The sequence below is a fragment of the Hesperophylax consimilis genome, chromosome 19 (assembly GCF_061612785.1).
Source record: "Hesperophylax consimilis isolate HC1 chromosome 19, BYU_Hcon_1.0, whole genome shotgun sequence".
In the NCBI taxonomy this organism is placed as follows: domain Eukaryota; kingdom Metazoa; phylum Arthropoda; class Insecta; order Trichoptera; family Limnephilidae; genus Hesperophylax; species Hesperophylax consimilis.
The window spans coordinates 6,399,581-6,415,420 of NC_142854.1; the positions used below are offsets into that span (position 1 = coordinate 6,399,581).

Genomic DNA, 15,840 nt, shown 5'->3' on the forward strand with positions numbered 1-15,840 from the left:
TAAAAATGAATGTTTTATATTTTGACCGCCACATCACTCTCGGTGGAATATTATAATATTCATTTGTCTGTTGAGCTCTTTGAGTTGATCCCTTAGTTCTTGGTTCTGTGCAAAATGAATATTCCGAACGAATATATCTCAAATGCGGAAGACGTGGCCGACCAGGTAAATAGCCAACATGTTCTGATATCCTATAACCTTTTCTTTCATATAAATTCCGCATATTGTTGTTTTTATAACATATAATTTCACTTTTGCCGCTGATTTTATTTGTCACGTCACCCGTACTCCTATTTTCATTAAAAAAGTATGTTTACTTTAAGTAAGATTTGTTTTTCGTTCGTGTGTCGATAAATGAAGTTCAAATCGTAATTTACTGGTGTGTAGATTATAGCAAAATAAAGTTTGTTTCGCTCGACGCTACGAACTGTCACCTGATAGAAGTACAAATGGTTCCTAACCTACTTTCGGCGTTTGTACATAAGATTTACCCATATGTTCGTATTTAACAGAACATATGTCGAAGATTAAACATTTGTCTGTCTGTTTTAAAGCCCACATTTTGTTACCGCATCTTTAAGTGGCGTACGTCTTCGTTTTTCCATCACATATGGCCGAAGCAAAACAAGAAAAAGTTGATATTTTCATTCAGTTTTCTTCATACTTTCTTCGTAACTTTCATACAAATCGCTCTTAGTGGAGAGGACGTTTCATCAATACGATTTGGGTTAGTGTTATTAATATGTTGACATTGAAAACATGTTTGGCAGCAAAATGTTTCCTCAATTAGGCCACATTTGAACTTTGACATTTGATTTGCTGAATATTTATTTGTCGAGCTTGATGAAATACAGGCATTCGGAGCTTTCAGATCAATTTATTGTTATTGGCTTGAATGTTTAATAAATTAATGTCCAATTCAATGGCACCCTAACCCCTATGATAGATTATTCAGTTTTTTTTGCCAACCCCTATCAAAAATAATGACTCACAATAATTAACCACTATTTTTACTATATTATTCTCTCCCACATTCTTCAAGTAAAGTATAAAGTTTGTTACTGATTTCACTTCTGCCTCTCTAGGTTTGGCAATTATGCAAAATTTAGAACATGCAAAGAATAAGGAACCTCAGTGAAAAATATGATGGCTTAAAACATATATTTATATAGATCAATAAACAATGATTCTCAAGTGTATAAGTTTTATTACACATAGAATTTAAAAATGAATTAAACGCCATAACATGAAAACACACCGTTTGGTTGATAACGACTGAATCTGCTGAATTTGACATGTTCCGGCATTACAACCAGTCTATGTGAGTAATATATCTATGGTCTACAATGTCTTTTTTTTTCATAGTAATACAGGTTTTTAAACACCCGTAAATTGTTTATCAGTTGCGGTAATGGATGTATTTTTGCGCTTTGCAATAACATTAGTGAAGAGATGCTAACATTTTACCTAGAGTTCTTCAATGTTAAAAGTGGATAATTTTAAGAATTAAAAACGTCTCGACTCTCATACAAAATATACAGCGCCGGAATATACGGAATGTAGATTTTTTTCTTTTCAGTATTACTTTAATAATAGTTAGTATTTGAACCACCTTTACACATCTGCCCTGATGATGGACACTGTAACGTTGTCTGAAACGTTGGCTCAAAAGGGAGTTAGCGTTAAATCCATAGACATATGAATATTAGTAGACCTGCCCTAAGTGATTAAAAGCGTATTATTCCCCACTCCCCATACCGGTTCCATTGGAGCCGGCTGGGCTCGCGTATGGCTTCCCGTGAATCTTGAGAATGAGACGTCATCATTCTTGTTCGAACTAGCGTCGAGCTATGGTCGAGGCATTTTATGAAATAACACAGCAAAATAGTGGCTTGTGCTAAAACTTGTAAAAATAGATGTGAAAAAGAGAATAAACCCAATTGTCGTATTACATTCCATATGTAAGCATCATTTTAAGCTTATTCACGTCGTATAATATGAATCAGTTGTAGAAACATATACTATCACATCGAGCCAACATTGGTCGAATGTAGCGATTCTCAAGTGTGCGCATCGTCGTTACTGGGAAGTAAATTATGAACACTTATAAAAGTGTCTTAACTAAATACGTAAACAAAATATTCGACTCTGAGAATAGAAGAAATTTTTTTTTGCCGAATTTGGACTTCGCAAATTTGTTCATAACGTGGCGAGTAATTTGCGCTCCCATGTAAAAATGTCTATTCATTCAAAAGCAGATTTTACTTTTAAGAACTAAATGGTGATATTATAATGCGAGATGCCTATATACTGTCAGATTGATTTATTGACGAATCACAGTCAGCTTTACCCCCTTCGTTCTTCAACAGTTGATTTTACCCCTCACCTTTAATTTCTAGTCTATATATTCATATGTCTGTGGTTAAATCTTAAATCATAATTCACTTTTACAAGGCTTACAATTTTTCATAATCCATACAATAATTCCCTACCGAATTAAGGAGTGGACTAATGCGTAATAACTAACTAAAGAGTATTTGTTTCTAATAAATATATAAGTAAATTTTCTAATGCTGTGCGATGACGCTGGAATTGCGTCACCGTAATTTGGGGCAGAGAAAGGGGTTATCCTTTCTCTGTTCCAGCAGACTTGTAATTTGAAATAGAGATTGTGCTACCCCAACCAACATACAAAGTAATCGTCAGATTTCCGCACTTACCTGGTTGGTGATTCTTTGCTTTGATGTCCAGCGGGGCTCCATCAATCACAAGTCACCTGTTTCACATGAACTAATGCACACAGCATGTGCTACGAATAATGAGATTAAAACGGCGGTTTTTCCCTCTGGTCTTTAGTCGTTGACGTTTAGCTTGTTACTTGCTGCACTTTTCCCGGTGCTTGAATTCCTGCTCTATGGTTGGTGGGAGCAGAACAAAGCTGATAATGCCAGAAAAATTACAAACGTCATAATTAAACAAATGCGCTTAACAAGTTCACATATTGTACAGGGTTTTCCAATAAGAGGGGTTATTTTGGTATTCAAAGAAACTTTTCCCGTAAAAGATCAATGGTTTCGTTGCTTGTGTGGCACGTAGCTCCGTCTTGTTGAAAGTAAACGTTGTCCAGATCAATGCCATCCAATTGCGGCCATAAAAAATCATTAATCATCTCTCGATAGCGCAATCCATTCACAGTAACTGTTGCTCCAGCCGCATTTTCGAAAAAGTAAGGTCCAATGACTCAGCCGGACCATAAACCGCACCAAACAGTCACACGTTGAGGATAGAGAGGCTTTTCAACAATAACTCTTGGGTTTTCCGAGCCCCGGATGCGACAATTTTGCTTGTTGACGAAGCCACCGAGGTGGAAATGGGCCTCATCACTCAAGATGATTTTTCGATGGAATTCTAATATTTAATTATAATGAATTTTAATAATTTCAATGCGTTGTTGAAGCGTGTATTGTTCCATTTTTATTAATGGCGTAGTTTCTACTTGTCAAATGTCAAAAAATGATAGCTTCAAAAGTAACATCTACCGAAATAGCGGGCTATTCAAAATAACACCTCTTATTGGAAAACCCTTTATGTTTGTTCCGTTTCATATTTTGCTCTACAATAGGGTATTTTACTGTTTTTTTTTGTTCTCAAAAGAAGAGAAAAACAATACAAATACAACAAATTATGATAATGAAAATATTTTTATGTTAGTGAAAATATTTTCTATATTGATTTAAAATGTGCCATTTTCAATTTGTTGCCTAAATGACATGTTCATATTTATTTGTGAATTGGTGTTTTTATGTTATAATGACATTGAAGCCAGTTGGAACAATTTCAGGGTTTTGTAGGGTTTTAAATTATTTTTGAAATCAATAATTATGAATGAAAAAAAATACTTTTGCTCACGATACCGTTATCTAATAATAATTTCTCCAACGAATTAACAATAATTAAAAAAATCACGGTAAATAATGGTTACAATGCCGATCTCATTGATACAATTTTAAATAAAAAAACAAAAACAAATAGCCACAAAATATGTCTTATTCGCTAAACCTATGAATATAAACGGTAATAATAATCTTAGTTACCAATGGCGTCGTATTTTATTCATTAATCATTTCTCTTCCCTCAGTGTCAAAAATCTTCCTTCTGATTTAAAAACGGCATACAAATAATAATTTAATATAATCATTCAAGAATTTATAAATTAGATTGTAGTGATTGTTCAGCATTTTATATAGGTAAAACAACACGCAATGTCAATGTTATCTTAGATGCTTAAATAATAATGGATTTTCTGAATTCGCCAATCATCTTATCGATAAAGATCATACCTTCAGTAAAAACACCGGTGCTAAGATTTTTCACAGAAATGGTCATGGCATCAGACTAAATAATTTGGAAGCACTCGAAATAAAGAAATCTGTTAAAACAAAAACTTAATAATCAATTAAATGTGTCCAAAAGCCCTATATTAGGGATATTTCCCATAAACTCGTAAAAACCCTGTTCAGGTGACGTTTTGTCCCTGTAAACATAACTTGGTAACTAATTAGATGTCACCTCTCTCTTTCTCTCTATCACTATGTAAGATCTTATTTTCACTCTCTCACTGTTCCTTTATAATATGTTTTGTCTCTTTCTGTATGTATATAAGCTCTCACATTGTAAATTTTTGATCAGTTTAATTTTATTCCCTGAAGATGCTTGTGTCAAGCGAAACTCACTCCGAGGTTCTTTATTACAGTCATTTGCTTTACGGTCTAAAAGCTATTTTTATTGTGTATAATTATTTCAATGTTGGAGTAAATTCTGAACTTATTTATTGAGAAGGGAATATAAAATCAGTATTTTAAGATTTGCATGTCACCTTCCTTAACGAAGGCACGGAAATTGGTCGTCATGTTGTAATATAATAAAGCCATATAAACAAAGTTACCTAGGCCTGATAAATTGTGTAATGTCTGAGATTTACTTAAACATTTTACAGATGGACGGATAGCACGGTAAACAAGTTGTTAATGCCATTAGTCATTACTTAAATATAATATGTGCGATACAATATTAAGAATTCTTTATAACATACATTCAAAGGAGAAAACGCCTCGATGCCTACAATCGCAAAATGTATTTAATTCATTCAACTGTGCCATGAATATTAATTAATAAATGATAAACGTTAAGATAATAAGTCTCTTTCTTGCAGGTTTGCCCCACTTATTAATTCGAGGAACGACAAAAGTAGACTGAATATGAATGTGAGATGGTAAAAATGTGCTACAGTAAAATTTACCACATTCTTGGTTTACAAATAAAATTGCAACCTAGGTTTAATTTCGTCGGTAATTATTACAGAATTTAAGTAATACTTTAAAGTTAACCGCAATTTAAATTGCTCCTGCCATGTATAGATTATGAACAGAAAAAAGTTGAAATAATGATAAATATTCCAAGCGCCGTTTGCACAAACCGTCACTTGACTTGACCGTTGTACTGAAAAGAATCCTGCGTGCGCTACCGGCCACCACAACTCTAGGCTTTGCAAACACTGCCATCTATGGTTGAGATTTTAAATTGATTTTTGTATGATACGCAGATACACAAATGAATATACAACTATATGGCACTTAATTTGAATGGATTCGCACAGAGTTATTTCGATAATGCTATTTTTTATTTTCCGCTTAATGGCCCAATTAGAAGTGTTATTAGTAAGATCAATGATAGTTAGTTAGTTAGTCAATTCCCTATAGCATTGTTAGTTATTCCTTATTTTGTGATTATCCAACTCACCAGTAATCCTTCTTGAGATGTCCGGGACTGGACTGCAGATGTCGTTGTTGTCATTTTATTTAAAAATACATGAATACAAATTTAACAATATTGTGTCACATCGCTGTCAGTGTAATTTTGCTCAAATCATGTCTTATCTGTCCCTCGAGCATTCCTACGAGATTTACCAATTGATATCGATCCACTGTGCTTACCCAGACACTGTAGAATTTAAGTAGCGATGGCACGCGTGGCTGTATACATAGTGCGTACAATGCACGAGGACAGAGAGCAAACAAAACTCAAGTACCTAGTCAAGCACTTGGATAAACACTGTTATAGTTTGTTGGTCGGAGTCTAGTCAAAACTAAGCCCATCATTATGTTAATCACACAGCTACACGCGGCTCGTGATTGAAGCTCTCTACAGCAGTGTTGCGCAGGTTTTGTATAATGCGGCTAAAAAACTAAAATTTATAATTAAGCATATTCTTACTTTACAGCAATATTTTTATGTAATCTATCTTCTGTCTTTCTAAATTTTAAAGGTTTGTTTTTTATACAAATCTATAGTTTTATTCTGAGATTGATGAAATTTTGCACACTTGACCTTCAACACAAGAGGAAGGTCATTGTCTACATGAGATTTCAAAAAACGAACCACCATCGCTTTTCTCTCCTCTTAACCTCTTGTGTGCCGCCCTATCCATTAGGCGTAGTCAAAAAAATCTATTCTTTGAGCTATTCTGGGGAAACTACTTATGGTAGATTGTATACATATTATATATATATAATATGTAAACACATTATCTGGTAAAAATATACAATTTAGTTTTGCAAAAGACAAATAAGTTATAACGAAAATAAAATAAATTTCGGACGGCGAAAATTAAGCTTCAGCACATCAAGGGTTAAAGCAAAATAAAGCCCAGGAAATACCGGGTACATAATAGTCTTTACATAAAGCATTGATTTATGTTCTGAAGCAGTAATAACCCTCGAATCGTGAGCTTGTATGCCATGAAATTTGCACAGCTTTTTATCAGGACTTGACACTTGAACATAATATCATTTGCATCATGTACAAAGGGGTTATAAAATAGAAAATATTGAAGGAATGAATTTATGATGATGTTGCTTCCTTTTGACACTTTACACCCTGTTAACATAACATATGATGGGGTGTTTTCATGTCGATTTCAGGTTTGCTTCGAATTTAAGTGTCATTTTCTAAATTGAAACTGTTTGTTTGAACAAATTCATACGAGCGTTAACATTCCTACCTACAATAATTTTCTAACAGAAAATTATAAAAAATTTTTTTTTTCAAAATTTGAAATGTTTCACGGGTCTACTCTAGTATTATATAAAATGTGAAACTCCATTAACTTGAAGCTACAAAGCGTTAATAAATAATACCTTTTTTTTATTAGATAAAGTTCAATAAGAATCACAATTTTTTTTTTTGATATGTAAATAGAGTTGAATTCGCATGCCGCGTAATTACTTTTACTTGAATAAATTTTGGCGTAGGTTTGAGGGGGTAAATTTAAAAATGGAAACAGGAAGAAATTAATTAATTTTAGGAGAAAGACATTGCATTGCAATTATTATATTCGTCAAATAAACTGTGTGACGTTTTGTGTATATTTGGTCTGCGTGTATAGTACAACAGGTGTTCCACATATTTCATGTTCATTATTTGCTGAATTGTCAAATTTGATTTACAACTCGCATTTTGACACGCTGGCACCTGTCTGGGGCATTCTGCTCAGTTCATTTTGTACCGTTGTATAGTGAGTTCACTTTTCATCCTTTAAAATGTTTGACGGTAGTGAAATCGGTCGAATGGGAAGGTTGAAGCTATGGGTACGTTATAAATTGTGTATTTCTCTATCTGTATGCACCGAGGGGAGAGATCGAGTCGAAGAAACCCAAATGTTGGCAAATCTTTCTCCCCTTTCACATTAAACTTATATAAATTACCATCTCATGCTGTAGATTACAACTTAGCCTATGTAAATATGCTGGACACGCTTTCCAAAGGAATCTATGACTTCAGAGCTCTTTTCATTGAAATACTGGTAAAACTAACATTCCCTCCTGACGTCTATGTTATAAAGATTGCAATCCATCCGATAAAGGACTCTATCAAACGGATTGCCCGTTTTTGCACAAACATCATGTGGTTACGCGAGAGTTAATATAAACGAACCTCTAATTCCAAGCTGTGTGCAGTATAACCTATCCTAAGATTGCCTCTACAAACCATTTATGTAAAATTTAAAAATAAGCAATATTTTTTGCAACATGCAGAACAATGTTAATTACAGGTGCGTGTACAATATAATCACTATTACAATCTAAATATATTAATTATTAACAAACCTCACGTAGCTATTTATATGTACAATATTAAAGCACAGTTTATTTAAATAAATTGTTTATGGTTTAATTGTTTAAATTTAATGTTATAGTGTCATGCATTTAAGTCTGTATAATACAAGAGTACGAGCGGATGAACGGTTTTGAAGGAAATAAAGATTAATGCGAATGAAGACGAGGGTTTGTGGCAGTCTCTATGCCTACTTATCATTATATTTATAATAAGAAGAACTAAGCACCATTATTAGTTGTGTGGCATCTAAAAAATAAATTTGTCATGGGAAATCTGTTAGTAGATAGATCTCTAGTCTAAATCTTAACGGGCGGTTGTAATATTTAGAATATTGATGTCAGGTTCTTTCTTTTTGTCCTATTTGGGTGAAAAACTCATTGCATCAACAAGGAGCCTCCAAGCATCAAGCGCGGTCCCTCTATACATGCTTTGGATGCTCCACGTACCCTGTGTTCTAGATTTTAGAGTCAAAAAGCTTTGGACTCATTTTGTCTAGCAGTAAACAATAATACTGCAATTTATGACACGACGCGGCTCATGGCTATGGAGCGAAATGTACATACATTCTCGATGCTCGAATATCTATGATTCGCAGAAACACACAGCGCATAAACACACAGATACCAGCAACAGCATCCTCAGAGATTTGGCACGTTTAACACACTGAGCGAGTTGTATTACATAAATACGTTCTCAATGCTCGAATATCTATGATGCGTACATAGGTACAAAAGGCTGCAAAATATTCGAATTTCACGCGTGTGTATTCACTCCCGCCTGCCCAGGTCTTTGAATGCAGAATACGTATTTGCCAAGAGCATCCAACGTACAAAAAAAGACTTTCTTACCTGATTATCCTTCAATTAACTATTTAAATCACCCAGCTCTTGTCCTGCACTGCTTCAGCGGTCTCTGTCCATAGCAAGCTCAGCCTCTCCTCGCACATCCTCAGGAGTTGTTTCTGGGATAACGGAGTTCAATCTTCCGGGATTCTTAATACATAACCAAGCCACTTCAATTGCGATATTTCTGTGAAGAATAGCAGGGGTTGGATGTTAATCTCATTTCGGATCATCGAGATTCTGGGTTACTAACATGACATATTATTACTTCCAATTCCAGGTGATCCGCAAGGGAAAGCACATCCTGCCGACGGTGGCGCGGCTCTGCCTCATCAGCACCTTCCTGGAGGACGGTCTCCGCATGTGGTTCCAGTGGCACGAGCAGCGGGAGTACATGGACATGTCCTGGGGCTGCGGCAAGGTGCTGGCCACCATGTTCGTGCTGATCAACCTGCTGGGGCAGATAGGTGGCTGCATCATGGTGCTGGGTCGCCTCAAGGTGCCCATCGCCTGCGGCGTGCTGTTCTTCATTGTAGTTCTGCAGGCGAGTACTCGGTGAATTGCGAGCCTAGTGGGGGCCTAGCACGCACCACCATATCCTATGACAAACTAAGGTTGGGAATGTCACACATATTCAAATGTAACATTGTCATCAATTGGCAACAAGCATAACAAGGTGACTGTCAATAACTGCTTGTCAACAAGCATAACAAGGTGACTGTCAATAACTGCTTGTCAACAAGCATAACAAGGTGACTGTCAATAACTGCTTGTCAGCTTATCACAATTTGACAGAAAGCTGAGACGGGCCTAGAATATGTTTTTTATGGAGATGAATTCCCAACCTAATTATTAGTTTATTAATATAGTTAGCACGGTCGAGGTTGCTTAATATGTATCGATAGCTTTATTAATATTGTTTTAAAAATACACCCTACATAAGCAATATCTACTGACTCATTTTACCTATGGCCTTTAAGCCCTATAATCCTTTTGCATGAGTTAATTATGAGATTCTATTTTTATGAATTATTTTGATAATTTACCAATATGATGCACTTGCATCCATGATATCCTTAACAACTTTACTTCTATAAACTTACATTCTGTTCTAGTGATTTGTTTTTGGAGTATTATGCCGTGTTGCTCTACTTCCTTCTTTAACCAACGTTTCGGACAGCATTGCAGTGTCCATCATCAGGGCAGATGTGTCCGAAACGTTGGCTAAAGAAGGAGGTAGAGCAACACGGCATAATACCCCAAAAACAAATCACTATAATACTTTTGGCCTTGAAAATCTCAAATCATACCTACATTCTGTTAATTAAATAACTGTTGAAACTCCGCTTCCCAAAGTTTAAATCTTTCTCTGTTCATTAAATAACTCTTGATAGATCGTTTCACAAAATTTAAATCTGTTTCTGTTCTTTAAAATGCTGCCGATAATTTTGATTTCCGCGTGTTATTTTCGCTAGCCATGTTTGTCCACTTATAGACACCAGATAAATCGAGTCAGAATAAGAGTATACTTGTGAATAAAGGAGCATGTGCCTTATGAGTTTTATGGCAGTCTATCCTCCCTGTCTACTCCTGCAGAAAAAAAGGCATAATGGGGACGAAAAGGCTCGATAAACTAAAAATATTTAGGTATTGTCAGTAATGATTAACCTTCATTTTTTCATTTCAGACATTTGCCTACAGCATATTGTGGGACGTGCAGTTCCTGTTCCGCAATCTTGCCCTCATCGGAGCCCTACTCCTGGTGTTGGCTGAGTCACGAGTGGAGGGGCGCAGCCTCTTCGCTGGCGTACCCTCAATGGGAGACAACAAGCCCAAGAATTACCTGCAGCTCACCGGCAGGGTGCTGCTGGCCTTCATGTTCATCACGCTCATTCGCTTTGAGTTCTCCTTCTTGCAGGTGATGATCATATTCAATTAATCCATACATAAATATAATACATCCATTCTGGAAGAGTAGGATAGTCTTCTCACAATAGGCTAATTATCTGTCTACAGCCTTTTTTAAGATACTTTAGACACGTTGCTCGCCAAACTCAAACCTGGAGAAACTCATAGTCACTGGCAATGCATTGGGGTGATTGACTATCACTGGCGTCCGGAACGTCGGTGTCTGCAGCATTCCACGCAGCGTTGGACTGTGAGGAGTGGAGGAGCCTTGTCTACCAGGAAAATTGGAGTGGGGGTCACGTTCCTCAGTAATGAGGGAAAAACTAGAAGAAGTACCCAACTACTCCCCATTTGAAGGAATATTGTAAGGTCAAGAGAAGTTGGAGAGATCTGATGAGTAAACATAGTTAGATTATATTAATAAGATGAGATTTATGAATTCCAGATCCTGCAAGACATCCTGGGCTCCATCCTGATGGTCCTGGTAACCATCGGCTACAAGACCAAGCTGTCTGCGCTGATCCTGGTGGCCATGCTGTCCATCCTTAACCTCTACCACAATGCCTGGTGGGCGGTGCCGAGCTACAAGCCCCTCCGGGACTTCCTCAAATACGACTTCTTCCAGGTAACAAACAAGCACATTAATATTCAACTATTGCTTGATACTAGCTTGCACTTGTCTAGGTCTTGTGAGCACCCCTCTCCCTCTCCTCTGTAGGGTGAAGCTGAAGCTCGTACACATTTGCCAACCTGGTCCCTACCCCACACTTTGGTTTGATTGTTACTACTGTTACTCTGTTCTGGAAACACTCCGTTTGAAAGATTTTCATATCTTAACAGGCAAATTGCAGTCTTTAGAACATAGATACGAGGAGGGAATACTGTGATTGTTTTACTGTTATTTCAAAGGAAGGTGTTTTGAAAAACTAACAATCATTGAATATGTTGCCTTGCCAGGAGAAGCGCCACACGAGTGTCCAACATATTCTGTGTGAGAATAGATTGTTTGACAACTCATTATTTTCTTCGATAGCTCAGCTGATGAGCTGACTCTTGTGTTTTCTCCCTTCAAACCATGTTCACCGCTTCCTTTTCTTAAAAATACCAACCACATAGAATCCCATGCCTCTTGGTATCTGCGCCTTCTTCCTGTCAAGGGGGAACATACATGTCTCTTGGTTCCACATCGCTTCTCAGATATCTGAGCATTCTTCCTGTCAAGGGGGACCATTTGCACCATAAACAAATGGGTGCCATAGTCCGTACATACATACATGTTTCTTGGTTCCACAACGTTACTCCTCGGATATCTGAGCCTTTAAACGGTTAAAGGGGAACATTTGCACCATAGATAAATGGGATACATGTCTCTTGGTCCCACGGTTCTAAGGTCTGAGCCTTCTTACCGTTAAAGGGGAACATTTGCACCAAAGATAAATGGGACACATGTCTCTTGGTTCCACGGTTCTAAGGTACCTGACCCTTCTTAGGGTCGAAGGGGAACATTTGCACCATAAATAAATGGGTGCCATAGTCCGTACATATATACCTGTTTCTTGGTTCCACAACGTTACTCCTCGGATATCTGAGCCTTAAAACGGTTAAAGGGGAACATTTGCACCATAGATAAATGGGATACATGTCTCTTGGTTCCACGGTTCTAAGGTCTGAGCCTTCTTAGGGTTAAAGGGGAACATTTGCACCAAAGATAAATGGAATACATGTCTCTTGGTTCCACGGTTCTTAGGTATCCGAGCCTTCTTACCGTTAAAAGGAAACATTTGCAGTATGTATAGTTAGTGGGTGTCAGAATGCCAATCGCCAATGTATAACTAACTGTTGTTTTTGTCTTTTTCAGACATTATCTGTGATAGGCGGTCTGCTGATGATCGTGTCGCTGGGGCCCGGCGGCGTGTCGATGGACGAGCACAAGAAGAAGTGGTAGGCGGCGATATCACCGCCACATCGCTATCACTGTCCACACCATCGCCAACTAGGCCCGCCACTATAGTAGAATCCCGTTCATTGCAAATCCACGGGACCTCAAAAACCAAATTAGAAAACAACAATTTCCTACGTAATTGAACTTTTTTACCGCTATGCCCAGCCTATCAATTTTTTTTGATTTACACGGGCAAATTTGTATGCGCGGACCAAAAAAAAATTATAATTACATGTTAGGAAATTTAAAACACGTTTGTATGAATTTTAGGACATTTTTTTGACAAAAATTTCGAATTACGAGTTTTTCGAATTATCGGGGTTTGAGTCAACGGGGTTCTACTGTGTTATTATATTATTATTAAGTACTATTCCGGGGACCAGAGCCCCAGTCACGGCACACTCGGGGGTCTAGAACTGACTTAACTTATTCAAGAATCGAACGAATACGACAATTCCGCAATGTAATTTTTCGTCCAAATCAAAAGTGCTTTAAACAATTTTTTTCGACTGATACACATACTGCATCTGTGGTCTCGGGTCAAAATATATTCGCTTTCCTGTGAAAATATGATAAGTGCAAATAACATGAATTTCTCGGAAAGACTGCTTAAAAATTTCATTTATGCCTATTATCTAAATTGAAAATAATATGTTTTTTGTGTATAAGATACAGTTACACCGGACGAAAGAGGACTCAAAACTAAAACGAAATGACATTCACAAATTTATTTTCCATTTAATCGAATACATATTGATCTAAGAATGCAGATAGATATGTGTGTTCTAAACACGATTAGTTTTCAGAGAACCACATCCTTTGGGCCAACGTATTACGCACCAGAAAGGCAAACAAATAACCAAATCTGTACCGACTTTAGATATTGACAATCACGGAGTGTGGGTGGGTCGAGTGGCATGTCCTTCTAGACCTCGGTGTGTTCTGTGGCGCTGCCGACACGACTGCGAGACTTGTACTACATAATATTAAATATTTTATTATAGTCATAGCAACAAATTATAGACAGTGTTTTGCCAATCCAAGTTTTCCTGCCAAATCTTCGTTGGGTTCCTCTCCCACTAACAGAGTCCATCTTGAAGTCGTGGACAATTCACTGAAATGATAAATTAGCCACGTTACTTTGTAGCGGAACCTTGTTAAGATTTTTTGGACAGTCAATATCTATCTGAAGAAGGGACGATTGTGGTTGAAACAAAAAAACGTTTTTTTATTAAATTATATAGTTAACCAATGTATAATAATTATTATTTATCTGGAAGTGTTCCCGAATAGTATTTTGGTTTATTTGTTAAAAATGGTGCAATCTTGGATTTATCTTGACAAAGTCTAATAATACGTGTTGTTCTAATCAATTAACAATAGTACATACGATTGCTCAAGTGTGATGAAGGAATTTATCCATAATTTTAGTGATTAGACAAAGGATTAAGATATCATTAGGTCAGTGGCTGAGTTGGCATCGCATTTGGGTCCCACCCAGGAGTAGTGTGTTCAATTCCTCGGCTGGCTAAGTCCTCCAACACAACACAAGTAACATTTTCCGCTTACTGTGGTGGTGGTAGGAGATTTTCAATTATTGTCAGGTTATTCGTAATGTTTGTCTTTCTTTTTAAATAAAATAATAATTGTTCCAAAGCCTATTAACAAAATGTTCAGTTCTACTAAATGGACTATTAACTGCATTCCACTGTGGAATTGTTTAGGTTTTAAAGGGCAAGTTAAGGTGCTAACCACATTAAGGCCAGATAAAGAGCCTAAAGTAAATACATCTTCCGGGCAATAAAGAACGCTAAAATTCTGTAATAATGTCTTTCCAACCCGTTTCCCAAATGTACTTAAATTACAAACTGGTTTTCCTTTGCGCAATTAGATGTAACAGACTTATCCATTTCAATGTGTGACATTTGTATGTAATATTTGTATGTTTATAGATCTTTTATAAGGATGAACTTTTCAGTTGTGGATGAGTGAGATTTTCAGATTAATTTTGTACTCAAATTGTTATAGTGAACTGAAATATCAGTTTGACGAGGTTTGAAACTTGGGATTGGTACAAACATTTTCAAAAAGTGTAAATATATTGTAATTTTAGATAACTTTAAAGGAATTTTTATATTTTTATGCAGCAAAGCGATTCTATATGTATCCCAAGTTATTTGTTTTTGTGACTTCCACTTTTGTCAGCGGAAGTTAGAACTAATTTACTGAACGTAAAGTGAGAATATTGCTAGAGTTTGTATTGTTTATTTTCATAGTTGATAGATTTGTTTCCAGAAATTATCAAACATAGACTTTATTATATATTTATTACATGTTTTCATTTCAAATGGATTGTCATGCATTATCATCATTTACAGATGATTGTCTGACAATGTCTATTATTTGTTTCATGGTGACTGACTATTTCTTTAAAGCGATGGTCAAACATCAGCTTTTGTTTCAAGTTGAATGTCAGACATCGCCTATCTCCCCTTGGTTGAATTCATCACTGTCTACTGTTTCAAGATAATTTGGGTAGCCAATATCAAAACGCAATAATGTGATCCAATCAGGGGGTAAATAAGCAACATGAAAATGTAGAATTTCAAAGGTTGCTTAGATGTATTTTTGCAATGAAAGTATAATAAAATTGAATTTGCGCAGCGTCCACAAGTATGTAGTCATATTCCAAGCACTTGGATTGCCATCTAGCTTAAAGAGAGAGTAGTACAGCGGAGACAGAATTATTTCCCTTCTGTTGAGTCTGGTTGAATAGCTCGTTGTGCTGAAAGCGATGCCAAGGGAGATCAGAACTTCCTATTCCCTTGTTCTGAGGAAGTTCTGGTTGACTTGATATTTGGTGCGGGAATGTTTTTCTTTTGTATAATTTTTAATGACAGTTCCATTGTATCGTTATTGTATTTGTTATTTTTCCAATTGTATATTTAAAATTTAAAAAAAGGTAATAAAAAG

General features: G+C 36.3%; 1 protein-coding gene across 3 annotated transcripts; it reads left to right on the forward strand.

Moving 5' to 3' along the window:
• The first annotated feature begins 21 nt into the window (after window positions 1–21).
• Surf4 (Surfeit locus protein 4) lies at window positions 22–13,316 on the forward strand. Of its 3 annotated transcripts, none has more exons than XM_089643471.1 (5): window positions 22–165; window positions 9,298–9,561; window positions 10,705–10,935; window positions 11,371–11,550; window positions 12,784–13,316. In XM_089643471.1, exons 1-5 carry the CDS (start codon window positions 115–117, stop codon window positions 12,868–12,870), a joined length of 813 nt encoding a protein of 270 aa, XP_089499597.1. In that variant the 5' UTR covers window positions 22–114; the 3' UTR covers window positions 12,871–13,316. The 3 variants fall into 3 exon arrangements, with proteins under 3 accessions (XP_089499597.1, XP_089499599.1, XP_089499598.1); XM_089643473.1 differs by lacking the exon at window positions 22–165 and adding an exon at window positions 578–727; XM_089643472.1 differs by lacking the exon at window positions 22–165 and adding an exon at window positions 7,494–7,646.
• The last annotated feature ends 2,524 nt before the right edge of the window (window positions 13,317–15,840 follow it).

Bases quoted from the DNA above. Each gene is read 5' to 3' on its own strand.
- Surf4 (XM_089643471.1), top strand. From the start codon at position 115: ATGAATATTCCGAACGAATATATCTCAAATGCGGAAGACGTGGCCGAC. The intron at 166-9,297 runs GTAAATAGCCAA...TTCCAATTCCAG, and splicing joins CGGAAGACGTGGCCGACCAG to GTGATCCGCAAGGGAAAGCA. The intron at 9,562-10,704 runs GCGAGTACTCGG...TTTTCATTTCAG, and splicing joins TCTTCATTGTAGTTCTGCAG to ACATTTGCCTACAGCATATT.